This window comes from Barbus barbus (genome assembly GCF_936440315.1).
Source record: "Barbus barbus genome assembly, chromosome: 17".
Lineage (NCBI taxonomy): Eukaryota > Metazoa > Chordata > Actinopteri > Cypriniformes > Cyprinidae > Barbus > Barbus barbus.
Genome location: NC_136745.1, coordinates 10606123 through 10631937, shown reverse-complemented (window position 1 = coordinate 10631937; position 25815 = coordinate 10606123). Strand labels below are relative to the sequence as shown.

General features: G+C 36.0%; 1 protein-coding gene across 3 annotated transcripts; it reads left to right on the top strand.

Annotated features, from left to right (window-relative positions):
- Positions 1-812: 812 nt before the first annotated feature.
- Positions 813-21373, top strand: LOC306883526 (interferon regulatory factor 2-like). 3 transcript variants are annotated; one of them, XM_079438841.1, is made up of 9 exons: positions 813-1044; positions 2585-2677; positions 2865-2964; positions 4499-4672; positions 7491-7528; positions 8433-8538; positions 11088-11243; positions 15218-15261; positions 19869-21373. In XM_079438841.1, the coding sequence occupies exons 2-9, from the start codon at positions 2591-2593 to the stop codon at positions 20166-20168; spliced, it is 1005 nt and encodes a 334-aa protein (XP_079294967.1). In that variant the 5' UTR covers positions 813-1044; positions 2585-2590; the 3' UTR covers positions 20169-21373. The 3 variants fall into 3 exon arrangements, with proteins under 3 accessions (XP_079294967.1, XP_079294965.1, XP_079294966.1); XM_079438839.1 differs by lacking the exon at positions 813-1044 and adding an exon at positions 1118-1302 and having other exon boundaries at positions 19869-21371; XM_079438840.1 differs by lacking the exon at positions 813-1044 and adding an exon at positions 1150-1302 and having other exon boundaries at positions 15221-15261; positions 19869-20941.
- Positions 21374-25815: the final 4442 nt, after the last annotated feature.

Genomic DNA, 25815 nt, shown 5'->3' with positions numbered 1-25815 from the left:
GCATACAGCAGTACACAACATCTGCATATAAATAATAGCACAAATGAATTTTCTAACCACACACTACCAGCACTAAAGTGCGATATAATAGGCTGTTTGCATGTTGCAGCTTAAGTTTCTTTTCTGCCTGCTTCGCCTTTAAGAAGCTATAACGAAACAACGAGGAAGTGAAAATGAAATCGACTTTCGCATTACAGCCAACGAGCAAACCAGCGCAAACACTACTATGGCAAAGATTTAGCTTATGAATATTTAGTAGGTTCAAAGATGGGGTTAAAGTCCGGTAAATGTGGATTTCAAAATATTTTGTAGTATTGCGAAATAAACTATGCACATAATCAAAGCTGGGAGAGGGAAGAATAATAAAATAAGGTACAAATGATGTTAATAAAAAATAATATCAGCAAGACATTGAATTTAATTTTTTCGCAATATTACACGAGCAGTATTATATATTTTTTCTTGTGATAATGCACATGGATTTGTGTTATTTGTATTAGGCTGTCATTTGGAAAAGAAAACTAATTCTTAATACAACGAATTAGACTAGGGACTTTGATGCTACTCAAAAATAGAGTCGTTCGTTGACTGCCACCCATATTTCTGCTTCTCAGCCAATCAGTGCGCGAGCGTCTCGCTGCGTAATTAATATTCATTAGCTGAGCCTTCCCCTTCACGGCGTTCTAACCTTGACTGCCTCCTACTTTTATTAATATGTACACGCCCACCTACGACGTTTACTGTATGCCAGCCAATCAGCTCGCGAACGTCTCGCCACGTCGTTAATATTAATGAGCCAAACCTTGGCCGTAGTAGTATTTGTAAACACGAAGTAAGCGCACAACGCGCGCACGCACACACACACACACACACACACGGGGGATTTCCACCCAAGCGCTTGTTTCCTTCACTTGTTTTGCTTTCGATCTGAAGAGCGAAATCAAACCCATTTGACTTTTCGTTTTGTTATCAAGAACTACAAATTGTCAATTCTCTTCACAGACTCTTTGCTTTTATTCCTGGACTGATTTCCACGCGTCGCAGGTAATAAATAGCATTTCCGCATGTATTTATGGGGCTCATATGAATATAAGTGGGTGTTTATGCTGTAGGCCACGTAGAGTTGCTGGGGTGAGTCTAAAATCGAAAGTCATGGGGTGTTTGGATCCAATGGGAATCAAGGGATGTTTATTTTCACTTTTGAGTTGACTTGACAACACTATCATACTTATTTGGGGAGGTTGAAGTCAACTGGTTTAGCGTGCTGTAAGAATGATTGGGACACCGCAATGTAACTCCACCGTAAGTCCTGAGGAGAACTAATGAATAACGTGTTTTAATATCAGAGTCTGTTATTGAGACCTGTGGATATTATTATTGCTGTTATTGACTTACATGGACATGCACTGGGTGTAACATGGGCGCTGTAATGGAAAGTGTCTGTCATAAACTGGTGCACCAGTGTCTGAATCCTATGTTTGATTATATAGCTTCATATTCTTATTACATGATTTTGTGTTAATAAAACGTTAATAGTTTATATACTATTTTTAGTATTATTAGTGTTTTTTGGTCATGATGCTTCATTGAATTTAGGCTTTACAGTGTTATAATGTACAGTATGAAATACTAACTTACAGATGCATGTTGAACAGTTATAGTTTAGATGAGAAGTGTCTTGCTGAGTCTTTGCTATAGTCTAATGCTATTCATTTATGTTGGAACATGATTGTAAAAACAGTCTAACAGCTAAAACAAATGTCCACACTTAGATATTATTTAATAATATGACATATTCTATATATACATACATACATAATTAAAACTCACTAACATCAGCTATATGAGACCAATATATCATGCATTCCTACTGATTGGGTTATGGTTTTGTGTTGTTTTATGCCTGTATTTTAAACCGTAACTTATTTTGGGCTCATAATTGTGCCTATCTGTGCTTATGTTAGAATGTAGTATGCAGTGTAATGCTTGTATGTTGTTGCTGTGTTTTGATTGCCTTTGTTCGCTCTCATTTCCTAATGGACCATAAAAGCTCAAAGGTCTGAGCGACAAACGGATGATTTTAAAGCGCGAGTTTTCATTGTGATTAACTATAAACCTTTTATGTGCTTGAATTGGTTAATCGGTAACTTGTGATTTGAGCTTTGTGAAATGAAAATGGATTAAGAGACATCTCATGTCTGTCATCTTGCATGATTGATATTACAGGTCTGACCACATGCACTCTTTCTTAGATAAACTCTCTCTCTCTCTCTCTTTCACACACACACAAACTCTCCAACATCCTCTGTTTGTGCTGTCATTCACATCCTGACTCACGGTCCTGACTCTTGCTTTCACGAAAGCCCAAATACGAATCATATCTCATAATGATTTTGTTTGCAGTAACTTTCAGTAAATCGTGATTCAGATGGGCTTTGCTGGAGGTTAGCTTTTAGAAATAGGGTTAAAGTTTGTCATCGTGCTTCCTGGACAGTCATAGAGGAATTTACCACCTGTTGAAGGAGGAAAAGTTGCTGTCAAACTTTGACACATTCCAGATCTCTGTTTCTCTCTCTTTCTCTAGGCCAGCATGCCGGTGGAGAGAATGCGTATGAGACCATGGTTGGAAGAGCAGATAAACTCTTGTAAAATACCAGGGCTCAAATGGGTCAACAAGGTACTGTGACTGTGGTTGTTTAAACTTGTCTTTTTGCAGCATTGTTTTGTTGAAACTACACTCGCCGTGAGCAAGATGCTATTGTTTGTGAAGTATTTTGCCATGTAAATGTGACTGCATGCACAAACGTAGTGCATTTTGGGTGTGTCTTGGCTTGTGACACGTTTTGCATGTTCTTTGCCTGCAGGAGAAGAGAATATTCCAGATTCCATGGATGCATGCTGCGCGACACGGCTGGGACGTGGAGAAAGATGCTCCGCTCTTCCGAAACTGGGCCATCCATACAGGTGCAGTCAGAATGCAAACTGTCATATGCACTTAAATGCACATATAATACATGCTGTACAAACAGAACATTCTTGAAATGTTGGGATGTGATTGTGACTATTCAAACTAGATCTAGATCAGATTAGATTGAAACTAGGTTTCATTTTCAGAACACAATTTAATAGGTGATTACCTGTGTTAAATCCACTGCTGCGATGTAAGGATGATCTGAGGAGTTGTTGGCATGCTGCTTTATAGTTGCTAGGGTTTCTACTAGATGGATTTTAGGTTGTCCTTGGTAGTCACTAGGGGTTACTTGGGTGTTCTGGGTTGGTTGGTTGCTAGGGTGGTTACTTGTGAGTTGCTAGGGTTTTCTGGGTGGTCACTAGGGTTTGCTTGTTGGTTTCTAGAGTATTCTGGATTGGTTGGTTGCTAAGGTGGTCACTTGTTTGTTGCTAGGGTGTCCTGGGTGGTCTCTAGGGTTTTGCCTGTTGGTTGCTTGGGTATTCTGGGTTGGGTGGATGCTAGAGTGGTTATGTTTTGGTTGCTAGGGTGTCCTGGGTGGTCGCTAGGGTTTTGCTTGTTGGTTGCTTGGGTACTCTGGGTTGGGTGGTTGCTAGAGTGGTTACTTGTTGGTTGCTAGGGTGTTCTGGGTTGTCGCAAGGGTTTTACTTGTTGGTTTCTAGAGCATTCTGGATTAGGTGGTTACTTGTTGGTTGCAAGGGTGTCCTGGGTGGTCGCTAGGGTGTTGCTTGAGTTTTCTGGGTTGGATGGTCAGTATGGTTTTGCTTGTTGGTTGCTTGGGTATTCTGGGTTGGGTGGTTGCTAGGGTGGTTAATTCTTGGTTGCTGGGGCCTTCGGGGTGTCGCTAGGGTTTGGCTTGTTGGTTTCTAGAGTATTCTGGATTGGGTGGTTGCTAGGGTGGTTACTTGTTGGTTGCTTGGGTATTCTGGGTTGGGTGGTTGCTAGGGTGGTTACTTGTTGGTTGCTAGGGTGTCCTGGGTGTTTTCTATGGTTTTGCTTGTTAGTTGCTTGGGTATTCTGGGCTAGGTGGTTGCTAGGGTGGTTACTTGTTGGTTGCTAGGGTGTCCTGTGTGGTTGTTAAGGTCTTGCTCTTTGGTTTCTATGGTTCACTGTGGTTGCTAGGCATTTGCTGGTTGTTTGCTAGGGTCTTCTGGGTGGTTGTTAGAATTTTGTTAGTTGGTTGCTAGGTTTTGGGTGATTGCTAGGATTTTGCTAGTTGGTTGCTAGGGTGCTTTGGGAGGTTGTTAGGATTTTTCTTCTTGGTTGCTAGGGTGTTTTGAGGGGTTGTTAGGATTTTGCTAGTTGGTTGCTAGGGTGTTCTGGGTGGTTGCTAGGATTTTGCTAATTGGTTGCTAGGGTGTTTCATCAAAAGAGTCCAGTGCAGTGTCTCCATGTAATTCCTATAGTTTTCTATAGTTTCATTGAAAGTTTACAACTAATAATGTCAATACAAAGATAAAGAGGTGAAGTGGTAGTAAACTGCCATTCTGCATTATAAGTGTATCTGGTTTTTGACTGCCATTTCTTTAGGGAAATATCAACCAGGTGACAAACCGGACCCCAAAACATGGAAGGCAAACTTCCGCTGTGCGATGAACTCTCTGCCTGACATAGAGGAGGTGAAAGACAAAAGCATCAAAAAGGGAACAAACGCCTTTAGGGTGTACAAGATGCTGTCAGCGTCTGAAAGGCATTCAAAGAGAGGTCAGTCGCTCACACATCAGCACTGACACTAACTGCTTCACTTCATTCTTTTTTTTTTTTCGTTCCAAAGTATTTTCATTTAATATTTTGTCAAACATGAGACATATAATACAGTTAGACATCTTTTAAATTTTTTAGATAACATCCCTACCCACAACAATTCCCCCTTGTTGCACGATTATACATTTAAGCTATCTAATTAAGGGCAGTCGTGGCCTAATGCATAGAGAGTTGGACTTGTAACCTGAAGGTCATGGGTTCGAGTCTCAGGTCCGGCAGGGATTGTAGGTGGGGGAGTGAATAACCAACACTCTCTCCACCCTCAAAATCAAGACTGAGGTGAGACCCTTGAGAAAGGCACCGAACCCCCAACTGCTCCCCGGGCGCCGCAGCATGGCTGCCCACTGCTCCGGGTGTATGTTCACTACTGTGTGTACACTTGGATGGGTTAAATGCAGAGCACAAATTCTGAGTATGGGTCACCATACTTGGCCACACACCACTTCCCCTTCCCGTAAAATGAAAAAAAAAAAAAATGTAATTTTACTACTGCTCTGAGATAACTAAGGGGTCCATCTTCTTTATCTGATCTTAAACAGGTTGCCAAGTAATATAAAACATGTTGGAACAGCCTCTTATAGTGTGCTGTATTTTTTCTAAGGCCATATAATGTAGCAAGGTTGGAGGGGATTTTTCTTTCCAATTGAGCAGTACTAACCTTCGGGCTAAAAGCATAGTAAAGCGATCAGATTTTTCTTACTTTGACTGAAATATAAGGATCGTGGTATAATACCAAATATTGAAATTATGGCCTCATGCTCTATACATGTCTTTAATGTTTCAGAGAGAAATTTAAATACCAACTGCCAGAAGTCTTTTAATTTTGGACAAAACCAAAACGTGAGATAGCGTAGCTGGCTCAATTTCACACCTATCACCGTTAGGGTCTAAATTTGGTTTGAATTTGGCTAACTTCACTTCGGACCAATGCAGTCTGTGAACAATTTTAAATTGAATTACTCTGTTTTAGACAAACTGAAGATGAATAAATATTTTTTAAGACAGACTGCCACATGTCTTCCGAGAAGTCTATATCTAATTCCACCTCCCATTTTCTTTTTAATTGAGCTAGGGCTTCCAGGTTATGAGAATTGATTACAGAATAAATTTTACCAATGGCTCCCATAATAGACTCAAGAAGGGAACAGGGAGGCAACGAGGGATAGTGGCTCTGCTTCACTTCACTCTTAATGGTGTGCAGTTAAAGACATTTCCGTCGAGTTTGTTTAATCACACCTAAGAATAGCATGATCCCACTTAGTCTCCCTGTTATATTCACAGAATCTCACAAGCTGACAAAAGAAAATATTTCACTATATTTCACCTAAAAAAAAGAAAGAAAGAAATAATTTCATGCATGAATAATTGAATAAAATAAAATAAAATTAAATTTAAACCCCCCCCTATGAAAATTAAGTGCATTTATTCACACAGACATGCACATATATGATGTGTTTCCATATTTTATGGGAACATTCCATATATATACAACAGTTTTGAATCTGATTGGCTGAGAAAAGTGTGATATTCTAGTGATAACTTAACTGAACAATTCAACAACCATTTCACCGTTTGTATCGCTCTGCTTGTGGTAATTCTAAATCCACTATAATTTTTAAAATAATGCTGTTTTTGTGTCACGGAATGTAGTTTTAAGAGTTTTTAGGCGAGAATGTACTCGTTTAGACTTCAATTGTGCAGTTTGTTAATAAAGATAACGTCTGTTTGAAAATTGGCTTCAGTGTTTTTGGAGATGTGAGCTCCAGGGTGTCAGCAGACGTTCAGCGCTCATGAATCCGCCGAGAGCACCTCACCTCATGCGTGCTCTTATTTTGACTATACTTGTGGTGACCAAATGTCTTCACTTATATTGTGAAGTACTTTAACAACCCACTAGTGAGGCAGTTGACTGGTCCTCACTTGATAAAAAGGCTTATTAATCAACCAAAATGTTCTTCACGATTCTGTGATGGGTAAATTAAGGAGTAGGTGTTGGGTTAGCTGTTAGAAAATATCATTAGCAAAACAAACGTGTGTGTATGTGAATAAATGTATTTGTTGTACTGCTTTATAAGAACATTATTAATGAAGATTGAATGAGAATTACCATTGAGAATAACAATTAAAAGAAAAAAAATCAAATGTAAAGCATAGAGAATCCTTAAGATAATAAAAATGTTTACATTATAATAAAACTACTATATAATAGTATAGTCAAACGTGCTTTTAAAAAGTTACTTTTTGGACAAATCTAATAAAAGCTTACAAGAAAATACATTTATCGTATTTCACCTAAACAGTTGCTAGAAGAAATATTTTTGTCTTTTTTCCCCACATTATTTTCATGAACATTTAACAACTTTTTCATATATACATATGTGTATGCTTGTGTGTGAATAAACATGCTTAATTGTCATTAAAACAATTGCAAATACTACTAATAATAAAATAAAATGTAAAGCATCCAGATTCATCTAGATAAAAAAAAATAAAAAAATTTACATTACAGTAAAACTAGTATATAATATCATATTGCTATAAATGACTATTTATTTTCTAATATTATAATATATTAATGACCCTAAAAATTGTTTCTTTATCCTTAAGATAAAATCCAATTTCCTGCTTTTTGTTTTGATTTTGGGGTGAAATAGGAGCTATAAATCTTCTTGACAGGTTTCGTGACATCTGCCGTCTTGATACTTCTGAATGGTTATTTATTTGCATGCACTGATCTTGTGTGTTTTGTTTCTCAAAGGGAAAAAGAGAGGAATTGAAAAAGAAGAAAAGATAAAGGTATGGACTTTCACTCGTGTATATTTTGTTGCTGTCAGAAATGCTCTAATGTAGGGCTGGGCGATTTGGCCTAAAATCAAAATCTCGATTAATTGAACATTTTAACTCGATTACGATTAATGAACGATTATTTTATTTATTTTTTATTTTTTTGCCTTCATAGTTCACTGACAAGTTTTGTACAGTAAATATACTCGCATATTACAAGTGAGAGATTTTTGAATGAAGGGTGCATTACTTGATTTTAAAATAATTGAAGGAAACACACACTATCTACTATCTATGATTATTTATTGAACATCAATGTTAAACAACTGAAATTAAAGCACACATTGCCTAAAACGAACAGTCACTTTGTTCTTATAAAAAAAATAAAAATAAATAACTTGCACTTTTGGAAACAAAATAAATTATTTTCAATGTTTTTCTTATTAAAAGTAGAAAATAAGCAGTATCTCTTCTAAATAAAATAACTCTTGTTCATATTCAGTAACGTGATTGTGCTCCAAGTGTTGAAACAAATTGGTGGTGTTACCTTTGGACGTCGAAACTGTTTTTCTACAGTGTCTACATCTGACTTCATTTTGTTCGATGTCATCCTTACTGAAGCCAAAATGTGTCCAAATGACAGAGACTGCGTTTTTCTTTGGTACAAGCTGCTCTTGTTGCTCAGTTGTCTCAGTGATTAAGCTCTTCATGCTCGACATGTCGGCGGAATAACGTAATGTAAGGGAGCGGGGGTCACGTGACTCCACACGCGGTAGTGTTTTAAAGGGAAAGTAATCGAAATAATCGACCTGGAAAAATTTGATCGATTATAGGTTCTGAATGTCGATTTCGATTACTTTTCGATTAATCGCCCAGCCCTACTCTGTGTAATAATGTGTGTGTGTGTTAACTGCAGGCAGCACGACAGTGCCTTGTGCCTTCGAGTTGGGAAAACAGTAATGGCTCTTCGTCCTGTAAAACCCCAGTCACAATCAAGCAGGAGGCAGATTACTCCGGTACAGGTAGGTAGTGAACGTCCTGCTCCGCCCTGCACACCTGTGCTCAGGTCACATGAGTATATACAGGTGGAACCTGTTCTTTACAATCTAGCAAGAAAGGAGTAACGATCTGAAACGCTAGCTGCTCTATGCATTAGTTTTTATCTGTGCACTTTCTCTCTTTGGTACATTTTGTTTCTCTGCTCACCAAAACAGATAATTGGGAGTCATCTATTAGCAACACAGACCAAGTTTAATTTATATAAATAGTCAGACTAAACGTAATCTGGCAGATCTGGTTACTTAACTTTTTACACAACTGGAAGTATTAAACCAACTAATACTCCATGGAGTGTTAGTTGGTTTAATACTTCCAGTTGACAATCAAAAATTTGAGCCTTTTTAAACAGAAACTTAAAATAACCCTTAACATGTTTGAATGACTTGAAAGGTGCATTTATTATTATTTTTATTTTATTTTAATAATAGAAATAACAACAACAAAATATTTTAAAAGATATTTGATATAAAATGCAAACTAATAATAATAATAGTAATAAGAATACTAATTTATTATTATTATTATTATTATTATTATTAAAATAATTATAGATCAAATAATTCTAATAGAAGCTTGTTATGCTAGGTATTGTTAGCTTATTGTTAGCTATTGTAAGTGTTAAGATGTTTGATATACAAATGCAAATAATAATAGTAATAATAAATAATAGTTTTTTATTAAAATAATTATAATAGAAGCTTGTTATGCTATGTATTGTTAGCTGTTGTAAGTGCTAGGTTTCATGTTTTTTAAGTTTCTTTTTTTTTTTTTATATTATATATAATTTTATTTATATAGTATTTGTTATACATATATTACCCTTTCCAATTCTGTCCAACCAGAGCACAAGTCATGCTTTTTTAAAGAGAAACTTAAAACAACCCTAAAATATAAAACTTGAGAATGGCTTATTGTGTAATTATTATTATTATTATTATTAATAATAATAATATTTTATCAAATCAATGAATATTTTATCCAAATATGTATTTTATTATTGTTATTATTTTAAATATTTGTTATAAATATATTACCCGGTTAAAACCAGAGCACAAGTCATGCTTTTGTTTAAAGAAAAACTTAAAATAACCCTTAAAAACTAAATTCTTTTGAACACTTATGTATGTATCAAATATGATTTTTTATGTATTTGTATTATTATTACACATTAAGTTGTTAAAAGATGTTATCTCTCAAGTGTATTTAAGGATTCTCTTCAAAAAAGCATGACTTGTGGTTTGAGAGAATATGAAAGGGTCTTTGAAACACAGTATTTTGTTCTGTTACTCAGGCACTTTTTGCAAATACCCAGAATGCTTCAGGCTTCTCTCACAACAGCCTGAGTTTTGCTGTGCCTCTCCTTTCCTAGTTTGACACATGCATCACTTCACAGCTGTTTGACTTTCTCTCACATTTCTGTGCCTTCACAAATCTCCAAAGTCAAATATTTTATAGACGTCATCTACTTATGACACTGAATATGACCTATAGAGTAGGTTTTACCCCTCATGCCAGCAGCCGTGTTGATAGCACCTACACATGTAAACCCAGTGAGTCACAATGCTGTCGGTTGGAGTTAGTAAAGAGCCTTTTGATTTGCCTACTATTGAATTGTATGATGGCTGATGTTAAATGAACAGTTAGTGACATAATGAAGGAAAGGTTTTGTAAAAGGTTACGTCACTGGAGATTGTGGAGGTCAAATTCTGGATCATATTTCAACCCATAAAAAAAAAGGAAATTATATTTGCTTAAAGAAAAAAAAAATATATATATATATATTATGCTATTATCTTCATGCCTGTTTTCCCCACTATCCAGACACAATGAGTTTTAAAACTAAAATCAACATGAATTTAATTCAGTACAACAAGTGCTACCGCAACATAAAAATACATATGTCATTTATGCAAAGTACATATATATTTTTTACTAATTTATTTAGATTTTTATTTTTTTTGGTGACATACAAAAGGTATGTTCTTGACAGATTTAAGTGCAATTAATTTTTATTAATCACTTTCAACACTGAAGTTTAATCAAATTCATCACTTTTACATTTGGCATGGGATTTGATTTGATCACACTACACCTATCATTTTGTCATGGACCTGTTTATCCAGATCTCCTTGTTACTGTGTTTGTTTATTCTCTTTTCCCCCTTCAATCTCACTAACGCACTTGATCGGGGTAAAAGGTGAGCTTAGCGTGGGTTTGTTTTGTTAGTCATGTGGGGTTTGTGATACACATGGAATTGGCAAAGCAAAATCAACTGCAACGTAATTGATTTACAAAAAGCCTTACAGCTGGTTAATTTGTTTTTAACCTCGTTTCCACTGCATTATTTCATTACGGAGCCAAGGGAAAATAGAGTTCAGCTACGTGGACCAGAAGGATTGCGTCCAGAGTGAAAAATTACACAGATCTGGCTCACGCCCCCTTAAGAAACACGTTCACTTCCCACTTCACTGTTCTCCATATTCACTCTCTCTTCCCTGTTCTCCTTCCTCAGAGGCTGGTGGGAGGAGCCCTGCAGATGACCACCTGATCATCAACGATCTGCCGGACGTGTGTCAGACCATCGAGGTGGTGACGGAAAACGAGGAGCAGGCCGTGACCTCCAGCGACCTGTACCCCTTACAGATCTCTCCCGTCTCCTCGTATGGAGGTTGGCTTGACAAACATACTCTCCATCCTGTAGCCATGACTGTATTCACAGTGCAGCATTGCCTTTAGATCCTTGCTGGTTTTGCACTCATCCAGTTACAAAATTGTCGGTTTGAATTTGCCCCAGTCCAGTTTGACTTTTTGATTCATATAAATGTCCAGTCCTCCAAACCACCCTATTGTTTGCTTTTTAGCGGGCAGTGGAAACCGATACAGGTGGTAGATTTGATCTTGTTTGTGCAAACAAAGGTTTTCTTATTTGCTGAATTTTTATCTTGTTTTCCAGTACAAATATCTTAATTCTTACATCTAGATGTCTTAATTAAGTCTGGTTTTCTAAAAAAAAGTGTATTAAAATTAATTTAGGCTTAAAACATGAATATATTATCTGTCAATAGAAAAATTGTAGGGAAAAATACTTTGTGTTTATTTTTCTTTCCACATTGACAGATATTTGTTCTTGTTTCAGGCATTAACTATGATCTCTATTTTTTTTCAGAAAACAGGACTTAATATCTTTAATTATCGTGCTTTTCAAGTAAATCCGTGTTTATTTAAGAATGTTTAGATGTTTGTACTGGAAAACGACAAAAATACTAAGTAAGAAAATCATTTTTTTGCAGTGTATCTGTTCTTCTTATTTGAAAAGAAAGTGTTCATTTTAAATAAGATTGAAAATATCCCTCCTAAAGCATATCATTTTTTTTATCATGAAACATGCTTTGAGGCTTTTAGATCTGTGTAGGCTGCGTGTGTTGGTTGTCCGTTAGAGTTGAGCCTCAAGGACAGACTGTGTCACATCAGCTGTACTTCTGTACTGTAACTCGGCTCTGGCCAGATGGAGTTAATATATAACTGGTGCGAACACAGTTCACTCTCTCACATGCATGTGCTCGTCTTCATAAAGTTAAAGTGTGCCTTCAATATGTTATAAAGGCCTGACACAGTTACCCGCTTATATTGCTACAATGGACAAGTTTTGCACTGAGTTGTTTGATAGCAAGATTTGACATTGTGTGAATGGTATTTGCCCATGCAAAACTGCAGCTGCAATGCTAAGGTGTTACTTTGTAGTTGCCAAGGTGTTCATTGTAGTACTGTATTTAGTGCACTGCAGTGTGGCTTCTAAAGTGTTCTAAGTGAGTTGTTAACATTTGTGACTCTGGGCGAATAAAACCAGTCTTAAGTTGCACAAGTATATTTGTAGCAATAGCCAAAATTATATTGTATGGGTCAAAATTATAGATTTTTCTTTTATGCCAAAAATCATTAGGATATTAAGTAAACATCATGTTCCATAAAGATATTTTGTAAATTTCCTACAATAAATATCTAAAAAAAAAAATATCTCGGCCAAATATTGTCCTATCCTAACAAACCATACCGCAATGGAAAGCTTATTTATTCAGTTTCCAGATGATGTATAAATCTCAATTTCGGAAAAAAATTGACACCTGGTTTTGTTGTCCAGGGTCACATATTGTTATGTGGTTGCTAGAGTGTTCGATTGGTTGCTGGGTAGTTACATGTTGGTCTAAAAACATCATATCAAATTGTGTTGCCAATACTACTCGATACCTTTTGATGTTAGCGTAGGACCAGTGTTTTTTAATATTATTTCTTCACTATTATAGTATTATTTATTGATATTTTAATAATTGATTTCTTTTTAATTTTAGTTGTAGTCATTTTTTTTGTGTTCGGGATTTTTATTGGGTTTTTGTTTTTGTATGCAATTCTGCAGAGCCCCACACATGACATGCAGGAATAATACATATCCTGTGGCCAATTAAGAATTTGTGCTCAGTTTATTGATTCAAGCCCTCGATTTGGGAAATCATGTCCATGTTATACAAACTAGTGTAACGCTTTAATATAGAGACTAGTTCTCACTATTAACTAGTTGCTTATTAGGGAATTAGACCTTAAAATAAAGTGTGACCAAATTAGTTCTTTTATTTTAGTTCAATAAATGAGTATAATGTAGCCACAATTTAATAAAATGAGGGAACGAATTAGTACAATGGGCCATGATTTATTAAAACCAGGAAACAAATTAGTAATAGATTAGTACAACGGGGTCACATTTTATAATGAATTAGTACACCTGGCCAAAATGGACTAATATCCACATGTGGACAATGTATTTATTGTACATTTCTATGTAGTTCTGTAAAATTCTGTGTAGTTTCTATATATTTTTATTTCAGTTTTAGTCTTAGAAATTTCAGTACTTCAACTTAAACTTATTTTAAGTTATTTGCCAAGACAACATTTATACATAATTTTTTTTTTCTAATATTTAATCTTTGTATGTTAGTTTATTTCAGCTTTATTTCAATTACCAAAAGCAATTTTTAACAGTTTTAGTTTTAGCTAACAATAACAACACTGTCCAGAATGTTGTGTGGCTCGTAAGATAAAATGACGAGGATGTTGAAGATCTAGCAGTGATAGTGCATAGCTTGATACAACGGTTTCAGAAGAATCCCCGAACATCCTAAACTCAAACTTTTATCCTATTACAGGTTACCACCCCTAATGTAAATTAAGCTGCTCCTGTTGTAACAGCTATGGTTTGTATGTTCAAACAACCCATTGTCTGAATTGGTCCTACATCCGTTCCCATTCTGTAATTGATAGCCCTTTGTCACCAAGTGGTGCAGAATCAGCATAACTGTTGACTTTTTTTCTTCTCTATGATAATTAAGCCATTTTGGAGCATGAGCTTGTACTAATACTATCTCGGAGTGGAATCTGGGTAAAGCAAGTAAGTTTGTTGTAATGTTGTTGTTGTTTTTTTAAGTGATTTGCTATGCAGTTGCTAGGTATTCTAGCAGGATTCTATAATATAATTTTCTATTCTAAGTCTATGAGAATTTTTCATACATTTTAATGCTTTCTAAGCAAAAATCTTTAGTCTAAATGCATGAATCATTCATTGGTGGTTAGGAGCGAGTTGCATGCTGTAATACTCTGGGTTAGAAGTTTATTCAAATCCTTATTACAAACTGTAAAAATGAGTAACAGAGTGAATTCAGTTATTAAGGACATTTTTCATTTTTCCATTTACAATGGCCAAAGTGTCCCAATTTACCAGAATTCACCCTTATTGTTATCTTAGCAAACACCACTAATTAATTGTTGCTGACTATGGCGGAGGCCCGCTCTGGAACACTGCTTCCGATAAGAAGCCATGCAGCTCGCTGCTAAAAGCATGAACGCTACTAGATCCAAGATTACAGCTAGACATACGTTTCAGCATTTCCCTCTAGAAGTGTTGCTGTTTTATTTAGTTCCCTCTGGGAGCTATTTACGACTGAGGAATGCAAATTACTTCCTAGAATAGACGGGAAATACTCAAATATATCCTTTATCTGCGGTGTTGTCTGCATTTTAAAGTAGCTACTCTACTGTCTGCTCATTAACTGCGTGTGGAGTACAGAGATGAACTTTTGGCATTGTTGAAATTGTGGGGCTTGGCTTATGAAACTTGTTTTTAGTGGCGTGAAATTTACCGTACAGTACCACTTGTCAGTGCGTTTGCACACGGACGGGAATGTGACTCATGTCCTGTTGTTCCCTGTTTTCCAATCAACAATGCTTTTTTTTTTTTCTCAGAAGTCCTTGGGGCTGAAAGCGTGTGGTTTACGGCATGAAATGTCTTGCTCAAGTGTTGAGTTGTTCATAGTAAACACAAACACATTGCCAAAGCAAACACCAATATAAACTGTATTTCCTCATCTAAAACATTAGAAATGACTGGCCTAGAGGATATCTTTTAGTCATTAATCATTTAAAACTTCTAAACCTGTAAGGATTATTTAATACAAGATGTACAAGCAGGCTATCGGTTGAACATTTTTATATCTGATGATCCTTTGCATGGTTTCATCCACCCATACACAGTAACCTGTCCATCAGGAAATCCCTGATGAATCAGTCTGACCACTTTGCTTTCTCTCTATCTTCCAGCAGAGAGCGATACAGACAGCGCCAGTGAGGAAGACTCCAAAGAGGTTAGTGCAAAAGTTATCCAAACTATTTCCCTTTGCGAAACTGGACAGGTTTAAACACAGAATAGATTGTTATTGTGTTCACATGTGAAATTATTGCAGACTACAGTTGCTGAGTGATAGTGGGCAAAAGGAATAACCAGAAAGAAGAGTGCTTTTAATGGGTGGGTCCAAGCAATACCCTGAACCCTGAAGTTTAGGGGTGTGAGGAACTGAATTGTGCTTCTCGTATCACCTTTGTGCTCTTGATGAAGACACTTAACATCAGCAGAGATTGCCAGACTTTTTGTCATATTTGCATGTTCATGATTTTCTGATGTTGGTTAAAAATGAAAAATGTGAAACATTTTATTTTCACATTTTTGTTATTTAAATCATGACTGAGAGGGTCTAGAAGGGAGTTTAGAGAAAATCCTTTTTAAAAAATATCAAACAATATGCTCTATGACATTATTCAAAGACCTTTTTTTTCACAATAGTTTACTTGGAAATTGAAAATTCATGGCAATCTAAAATGAGTTTGTTTCTTCATCAGAACAGATTTGGAGAAATGTAGCTTTACATCACTTGCTCACCTCTGCAGTGAATGGGTGCCGTCAGAATGAGTCCAGCTGATAAAAACATCACAATAATCCACACCACTCCAGTCCATCAGTTAACGTCTTGTGTCCTCTATTCATAACATTGCTTTCTCAAGTGAAAAAGTTGCCTCCTCTGAATCAGAAGCGAAATATGCATAGATCAAGCACCTTTTACAACTGAAACAGTCCAAAACCGCTCTAAACAAATATGTCAATGGATTTTAATGTGAGAGAAAATCAAGAGATGGACTTTTTCTCTGGAGGAAGTGTTATTATGGATTATGGACTTATGTTTTGATTATATTTTTGAACCAAACGTCTTAATAATGGATTTATTTCTTACAAACAAGCAGCTTTTCGCTTTCACTTAATAGACTCATCGTGTTGATTACTTGTGGATTATTGCAATGTTTTTATCAGCTGTTTGGACTCATTCTGACGGCACCCATTCACTGCAGAGGATCCATTGGTGAGCAAGTGATGGAATGCTATGTTTCTTCAAATCTGTTCTGATGAAGAAACAAACTCATCTACATCTTGGATGGACTGAGGGAGAGTAAATTTTAAGCAGATTTTAGATTTTTTTGGGTGAACTGTTCCTTTAAAATGAGTATGCGTTGCATTCTCAGCCACAAGAGGCACTATCATATAAACTGCTTGCACCTGTGCTGACTTTCAGGTCAACTACGGCAAATGCAACAGTTTGAGGAGAATCTTTCTGAGCGAATTACTGTTTACATGTTTATAGCAGCTGCCTGAATAGCAACATTCAGTTTAGTGTCTCAGACTTTTAAAGAAAGCTCTTTTGTACAGAGATTTGTTACTGACATAACACAAATATGCAAGTTAACAAGCATGCAGTGCCAAAAATGTGCTTTTTCATGCATGCATAGTGTGCATTTCTAAATGAGCACTGATCCAGAGCCTGTGAAGGTTTTTTTTGTGCTTTTTGAGTTTTGCAGAGCATGTTTTCACAGGCTGCTTTCTAGGGCCAAATACATCAAATGCTGTCAGTGCTTGTGCAAATGTTTTCACAGCCCATTGCAGTAGTAAGATTACAGACTCAAATTTCCTTGATAGTCTAACAAGTCTAAGTTCTCGCTCACTTTGGCTTTTTGCACGATTAGTTCGGCTTTTTGATTGTCTCTTGTGATGTTACAGCTGTTTTTGAGTAAACTAGTCTCGGGGGCTATTTCCTGAGCTTAAAGTTTTACATTTAGTCTTGTACAAGCGTGCCAGATTATATAAATCAATTGTAGCATGTAATACAAACTGATACACACAGAATATAAACAAGCATTTTTACTTTTATAAGGGAATGCATTTTTTTAGGCAAAGGACTGAATAAAAATACGGAGTCGATTTTGGCAATTTTGCAAAAAATTGATTGTAAAGGTGCATTTTAAGCATAATTCATTTAAACATGCTTTGCTACTTGCTACTCAAATAATGATGCAATTATCATCCTAGAGCATATTTAATTGGATAATATGATGAGGCATAATATTTTGGTCAGTTTTTATTCTGGAAAAGGAAGACTACATTTTAAATGGCTTTATCTGCTAAAAGATGAGTTTTAAGCTACAGACATGGACTAAAGGCTACAAAACTCAATTGGATTTTAAAATGCCAAGTCTTGTGATTTATTGTTTCATGCCTGAAAGATTGTGGCTTTTCCTAGTTCCCGTTTACTAGGGCACAGTATCTATCTACACATGTAAGTTCCAGCATGCATCTGGGTAAATCTTACATGGTAGACACTCTCAACCCCTGTTTTCGGTTCCTGTACCTCAGAACTCTGATGCAAAACTAGACAGGGGAAAAAAAGAGAGAGCAAACAGTGACGTGACGCGTCTCGCTGATTCCGGCAAATGTGCTGCGGCTTGTTAGAAAACTATTGAAATAGAAAAACTGAATCTCTGATTCACCCATAGAGTTACTGTAGCCCAGAAGACCGCTGTCTGTTTTGACAGGTGATTAAAATGTCATTTAGGCTTCGAGGGAGGGGAATTTTGCTTCACCTGCGAAAAAAAAAAAAAAAAAAAAAAAATCATGGCAGGATATTAACACCCTGAAAAGTTTATCATGATCTTACCATTCTATAGGCTGAAGGCTTTAATTTAAATTGTACCTTTTAGACATACTTTTTACCCCTTTGTTTATTAGGAATGTAACCGCAGCATCAAATAAATAATATATTTAAATAAATAAAAATATGATGATGATAATAAGAGAAATAAAACAACTTAATTTAGTATTTACGATATATTGTCATATAAGAATAAAGATACTAAATTTGTCCAAGAGCAATGAGTGTTTTTATATTGTTTTTAATTCATGTCAAAATGACTGCATATTTTATTTTATATGAATTTTCTATATTTCACATGAGCATATTTTATTTTATATTATTGTTTTATATATTTTTATATATAATGAGCAGATTTTTCTTTGGACAGAAATAATATTTTCACTTTTTTGTCAGTACTTTAAATCTAAGAACTTAATGTTTGATTTTAATGTTAGAGTCTTTAAGCTCTACTGAAAGATCTCGCCTCACTTTTTGTCTTTAGTTTTGTGATAATTTTGCCCTCACATGGTACCAGGAAGCCAGCAGATCCTGTAGTCCGATGATAGCCAGTCTGTTGCCATAATTCTGTCAGTAAAAACAATAGAAGCTATAAATAATCATTCATTTTAAGTGCTGTTAGACAGGCTGTTTTATGTGCCAGTTATCAGTCTAAACACAGTTGAGATGTTTGAAGCAAACGTCTTACAGGCAGCGCAGCAGTTTCTAGAGAGAACAATCAAAGGCATGAAGTTGAGTGTCAGAGAGGAAATGCAACTGATGGCGGTGAGCACTATGTGGTGGGGCCCCTGGAGATGTGGGCGAAAATGCTCTCATGCAATTTGGGATTATCATAATTTGAACACAAGGAAGTGTCTGTGTGTGTGTGTTTTATGACATGGCCTCAGGTTGTAATTCATGAAAATATACTGCTAGTTCCTGGGTAGAAAATTGACAGATTGTTAGTGCAAACTATCACCTTTGTGCTCTTGATGAAGACACTTAACATCAGCAGAGATTACCAGACTTTTTGCCATATTTGCATGTTCATGATTTTCTGATGTTGGTTAAAAATGAAAAATTAATTTTATTTTCACATTTTGTTATTTAAATCATGACTGAGAGGGTCTAGAAGGGAGTTTAGAGAAAATCCTTTTAAAAAATATCAAACAAATAAATAATTATTAAAGTAAATAAGTAAATAAATAAATAAAAACATTTGATTTAAAAATAAATATCAACTAGTTCAAAATAATTAAATGAATTAAAATATAATACATTAAAATGAATAAAACATTTGATTATAAGTCAGATTAAAAATAAACAATGAATTAAAATAAACAATTATAGCATTAAAATAAAAAATAATCCCTAAATAATAAAACTATTATTTCAATTATTAACGTAAATATGTAAATAAATATTAAAATAAATATCAACTAGTTTAAAATCAACAAAAATAATTAAAATATAATACATTAAAATGATTCAATAAAAACATTTGAATATAATAAGTAAAAAAACAATTAAAATAAATATAATTATAATAGATTAAAATAAATATATACGTATATATATATATAGTGTGTTTGTGTGTGTGTGTGAATCAACTAGTTTAAATGATACATTAAATATAAAAAGAAATATATTAGAAATATATATATATATATATATATTTATATATTTATCAGGACAGTATAATAATGTAATATAATAGTGTAATATAACACACACACACACACACACACACATATATATAATATACAGTTTTCACACTATAAATTGGGTATTTATGAGTATTTATTTGCATTTTACATTTTAGGATGGGGTCCCTTACATAAGGATGATTATATTTGGGAGTCAATGGCATCTAAAAGATTGAAAACTGTCGCATTATTAATATTAGAATATAATTTCTTCTAGTGTCCTAATCACTGACATGGCTTTGTTTCACCCTGCAGCGTGTTCAGGCCGCGCTATTTGGACATGAAGATAAGAAGGTGAGGTTGGCACTGCCTGGCATGTCCTCTTTCATTTCTACAGACAAGCCCAACTTCAAGATAACCACTGTCCGAGACCGCGCACCTTCGTCCTTGCACGACCCCTTCACCACTGAGACGACCTGGAGCCTCTTAAATACCCCTTTGCCCTCGTCCTCCCACAGCCCCGGCCCCTCCAGCCAGCTGTCGGCACACGAAAAACGTGCCAGCGTCATCATGAAAACCTCAGACGTGTCCAAATCCTCCGTCAAGACTTGCTGATGAAACTTGCACGCGACGTCCAGCCGCCAGAACACTATCATCGCCTTCGATAAAGGACCTACGAGCTCACAGGACAGAGATGGACCACCCTACGGGAGGTTGACCCAATGCTCCCAGACAGGAAGTGACACGTGAGCTTACATTCAGGGAGTTTTTGAGCGCAGTGACGTGTATCCGTAAGCTGCAGTAGTGATCCGCAAGCCATTGTGAATGTGTATATAGAGGGATCATCGCCTAATTGCCTTTAGTCACCCAAGCACCTTATGGATGAGCACTGGCTGCCATAATCAGTGACTTTTGTAGCTCGCAACCAAGGAAAGACATTTTCCAAGAAAAAAACATATGCACATAAATGGCATAATCTTAAAACCGTCATTGTGAGCAAATCAATTTTTATACCTTAGGGATCTTTATGCAATGCCATTTTACATTATGGGCCCTGTGATGTAAGAAATCCTGTGTGAATTTGTGTCAGTTTGTGGTTTTTATGACAAAACAAAGCACTTGTTTTATGATTTTTTTTTTTTTTATTAAGAAAAATGTAAGTTAGAACCTTTTAATGTGTCTCTTTCTACTGTATATGTGAACGTAAAGATGTACAGTATATGTTCTGCTTGTCTTGTGTCTACAGCTGTGTATTCAAGTCCCAGATAATGTGTGTGCCCATCAGATCTTTATACACATTCAAGGGCTTCTTTAATGATTTCCACAATATTCTGGTGTATGAAAATCATGTGATCATAGGAATAAATGATAGACGCTGTTTGGATCAGATTTCAGTTAGTTCTTTGTTGTCTGTACTGTCAAATCTATACAATCACACTGTATTTTGAGTGAGTCGTTTTCCACGGGTTCAGTCAAAATCTGCTTTCGTTTAGTTTGGATGTTGGAAAGCAACTTATTTTTTCCCTCTCCTGTGTCTCGTTTAATTTCTATCTCTCTTTTTCCTATCTAGGGATTAAATATAGGGATACATCTTTTACATTGCAAGTGGGTTCTCAGCATGAGTGAAATGTTAACATGAATTCTGATCTGTCAACAAACTCTGTAGGAATATATATTTTTTCTGCCGTACTGTATATTGCTTCAGATATTGATTTTGCTTTAGTGCTTGATATTTGCAAGAGAATGTGGTCACATGAAAAACGACTAGTGCTTTATCTAAAACTCATGAATTATTATTAAAATTTGCCATTAACAACTGCATGTATATGAAGATGGGAGCTAAGTCTATAAGATATACTGATAAAAATGTGCATGTTCACAACTGATTCTCCAGGCACAACACATACACGTCACCTTTCAAGTTTTTATCTTAAACTTGTCAAACTATACTTTCATGATCCATCATTGTTTTTAACACAAAGTGTTCCTGCAACCTCTGATCTATAGGCCTATATAATGTCTCTATTATAGATCAGTGACTGTAACTGATAAGTGAATGTTGTGCAATGCTTCAGCTGGTTTTAACACAACTCATGCTCATGTTGTGTAAAGTGATCTGGCCTGTGCGTGTGTTTGTGCGTTTATGAAAGAGTGGTCTGTCTGTGTTTTGGTTTCAGTTGCTGTTCTTAATTGCACCTGGGTCACTGTGACAACAACAAAGCAGAGACACTTTGTATCTGTAGCAAACATATTTCTGAACATTATTGCACAATTTTATTGCATTGGGACAGAGTTCTACCTCTATCTACTGAATCAATCTCTACAGAGTTCAGTGTAACTAATAATCTGAAAGAACTGCAGCAGATGCTTGTTGGACCATTTATATTGGGTTGGTTTGTCATATTTGTTTTTCTATAGACTTAAGTTTTCAATGAGGGCATAAAGTTGAGGTTAGTGCACAGCCTAGTGGCAGAGGGATTACACTTCTGTTTGTTTCTATAAGGGCTGTTTATCACTTTCCCGACAGCAGAGGTCAGTGCAGATCATATAAGGGAAGTGGTGTGTGGCCAAGTATGGTGACCCATACTCGGAATTTGTGCTCTGCATTTAACCCATCCAAGTGTACACACAGTAGTGAACATACACCCGGAGCAGTGGGCAGCCATGCTGCGGCGCCCGGGGAGCAGTTGGGGCCTCGGTGCCTTGCTCAAGGGTCTCACCTCAGTCTTGATTTTGAGGGTAGAGAGAGTGTTGGTTATTCACTCCCCCCCACCTACAATCCCTGCCGGACCTGAGACTCGAACCCACGACCTTCAGGTTACAAGTCGAAGTCTCTATCCAAACGTAAGCTAAAACTTTTCAAGTTGTAATAGTGGGCAAAGAGTTCAACCCTGAGCCAGGATTTTTGGTATGATTCTCTGCTAAATAGTGAAAATGGGGTGGCAGGTTTTAAATATGTCCAGGCAAGAACATGAATGAATTAAATAAAAGTGGAAAAATGAAGGCCTAATTTAGAGTGTCAACAGGGAGCTCAAGTTATCCGCTTATCTGAATTATTAACTTTCAGTTGGATCAGCGTTTTGAGAAGGATTTTTTAGGTTCTGTTAAGGATCATTTTGAGTTTAAAACTACGTCAGCTGCTTCAAAACCTTTCAGGAATCCGCATTAAAAACCTAAAAATTATTTATATATATATATAAAATAGATATACACAGGTACATCTAAAAAAATTTTAATATCATGAAAAAGGTCAATATTTTTTGTCACTCATTTCAGAAAGTGAAACCCATATAGATACATTACACATAGAGTGAAATATTTCAAACCTTTATTTCTTGAAATTTTTATGATTATGGCTTACAGACAATGAAAACCCAAAATTCAGTATCTCAGAAAATTAGAATATTACATAAGATCAATAAAAAAAGGATATTTTAAACAGAAATGTCAGGCTTTTGAAAAGTATGTTCATTTCTATGCACTCAATACTTGATCGGGCCTCCTTTTGCATGAATTACTGCATCAATGCGGCGTGGCATGGAGGCAATCAGCCTGTGGCACTGCTCAGGTGTAATGGAAGCCCAGGTTGCTTTGATAGCGGCCTTCAGGTCATCTGCATTGTTGGGTCTGGTGTCTCTCATCTTCCTCTTGACAATACCCCATAGATTCTCTATGGGGTTCAGGTCAGGCGAGTTTGCTGGCCAATCAAGCACAGTAAGACCATGGTCATTTTTGGTAGCTTTTGGTACAGCTTTTGGTACTTTTAGCAGTGTGTGCAGGTGCCAAGTCCTGCTGGAAAATGAAATCAGCATCTCCATAAAGCTTGTCAGCAGAAGGAAGCATGAAGTGCTCTAAAATCTCCTGGTAGATGGCTGCGTTGACTGTGGACTTCATAAAACACAGTGGACCAAAACCAGCACATGACATGGCAGCCCAAATCATCACTGACTGTGGAAACTTCACACTGGACTTCAAGCAACATGGATTCTGTGCCTCTCCACTCTTCCTCCAGACTCTGGGACCTTGATTTCCAAATGAAATGCAAAATTTACTTTCATCTGAAAAGACGCGAATAGACATCCTGCGGCGTGAATTGAAATGTTATGCTTCCTTCTGCTGACAAGCTTTATGGAGATGCTGATTTCCATTTCCAGCAGGACTTGGCACCTGCCCACACTGCCAAATGTACCAAAAGCTGGTTTAATGACCATGGTGTTACTGTGCTTGATTCACCAGCAAACTCGCCTGACCTGAACCCCATAGAGAATCTATGGCGTATTGTCAAGAGGAAGATGAGAGACATCAGACCCAACAATGCAGATGACCTGAAGGCCGCTATCAAAGCAACCTGGGCTTCCATTAAACCTGAGCAGAGCCACAAACTGATCACCTCCATGCCACGCCGAATTGATGCAGTAATTAAAGCAAAAGGAGCCCCTACCAAGTATTGAGTGCATATACAGTAAATGAACATACTTTCCAGAAGGCCAACAATTCACTAAAAAAATTTTTTTTATTGGTCTTATGAAGTATTCTAATTTGTTGAGATACTGAATTGGTGGGTTTTTGTTAAATGTGAGCCTAAATCATCACAATTAAAAGAACCAAAGACTTAAACTACTTCAGTCTGTGTGCATTGATTTTATTTTTGCATTGACTTTCATAATCTGAGTTGAATTACTGAAATAAATTAACTTTTCCACGACATTCTAATTCATTGAGATGCACCTGTATATATATATATATATATATATATATATATATATATATATATACGTGTGTGTGTCTATATTTACCGGTATAAATATCTATCTATCTATCTATCTATCTATCTATCTATCTATCTATCTATCTATCTATCTATCTATCTATCTATCTATCTATCTATCTATCTATCTATCTATCTATCTATCTATCTATCTATATCCTTTACTGGAAGTGAATGAAGATAAACAGATTTAGCTTGTTGTTCGTAATGGAGGGGTTAAGTATTTGCCGAACTGAGTTAACCAATCGTTGGAGATATTAAGTAACTGGAATTGTGAATTGTGGAATTCAATAAGCTAAACATGCTTAACAAATTAACGTTAAATTAACAAATTAACAAATCATGCTTAACGTTGTTAGTAAGAGATTTTGTAAACAACAGATGTTTTTGAGATCCCTGCTGAAAAAAACTACAAATAAATAAATAAGTAAACAATAGAAACCATATAGGGTTATAAAGGGTACTGTACTGGTTTAAATGGACACTAATCCCTGTGGGTCTCTTTATTGGTAATTTGTCGCCCTCTATTGGTGGCTTGTTAAAACCACTAGATCCTCCCAAAACACACTACCATTTTTAATGGTTTTAATGGTTAATAGTTGATGGTTTGTAATGGAATTACAATCACAGAATTTCTGTGATGGCTTCCATGTTTTTTTTGTTTTGTTTTTTCAGCAGGGATGTTGACAATGGGTCATTAAAAATGGTTGTTCACATTGTTTATATATATATATATATATATATATATATATAGTAGTGCTGTGTATCACCAGTAAAGTCACAATACGATACGGGACTGCACTGAATTTCACCTCAGAAGAATTTATTAGAACAGCTGTTAGTCTGGTGAAGTATCTGGAAGAAACAAAGCAACCTCGGCATCCGATCACAGGCCTTCAGCTCCTTGAGTTCTCTCCAGTGCTGGAAAGCTGATCCGATATTTACACGGGTCCTACTTCTTGCCTTATCGTTCCGCAGTCATTTTCCTCTTTTGTTTTTTATCAGCCATCTCTATCTTTCTGTCGTTCGGCTCGGCTGTTCACTGAACGCTCTCTCTTCCACATCATGAGTAGACACGCCCCTTACTGCTGATTGGCTACAAGTTTGTTTTGGTACTCGGCCCGACACAGTTTTCTAAAGTGTTTTTGAAAAATTACATACCCTGCCTTTAAATGTGTCATCTTTCACATCAAATTCTTACTTTGCTTCAATTAATTCAGTTAGCATAATATGAAACTGTAGAGTTGTTACTATTCAAATTAAATTAGTATTAACAAACTCTATCTTTCCACTGTTGGGGAAACAGAAGCTGCATCTGAAGTGGCATTAGATGCATTTACACTGCAAAATTTAAAATGCATAAATAATTTTATAAGATTAATGTTTTGCATATTTTTTTAAACATACAAATACATGTTAAAAAAATACAATGCTTTTAAATATGACTAAACCACGGCAAGTGTCTGTTTTAATGAGTGAGTCATTTATTCATTC

Bases quoted from the DNA above. Each gene is read 5' to 3' on its own strand.
- LOC306883526 (XM_079438839.1), top strand. From the start codon at position 1,273: ATGATTGGGACACCGCAATGTAACTCCACC. The intron at 4,673-7,490 runs GTCAGTCGCTCA...TGTTTCTCAAAG, and splicing joins TGAAAGGCATTCAAAGAGAG to GGAAAAAGAGAGGAATTGAA. The intron at 8,539-11,087 runs GTAGGTAGTGAA...CTCCTTCCTCAG, and splicing joins GGCAGATTACTCCGGTACAG to AGGCTGGTGGGAGGAGCCCT.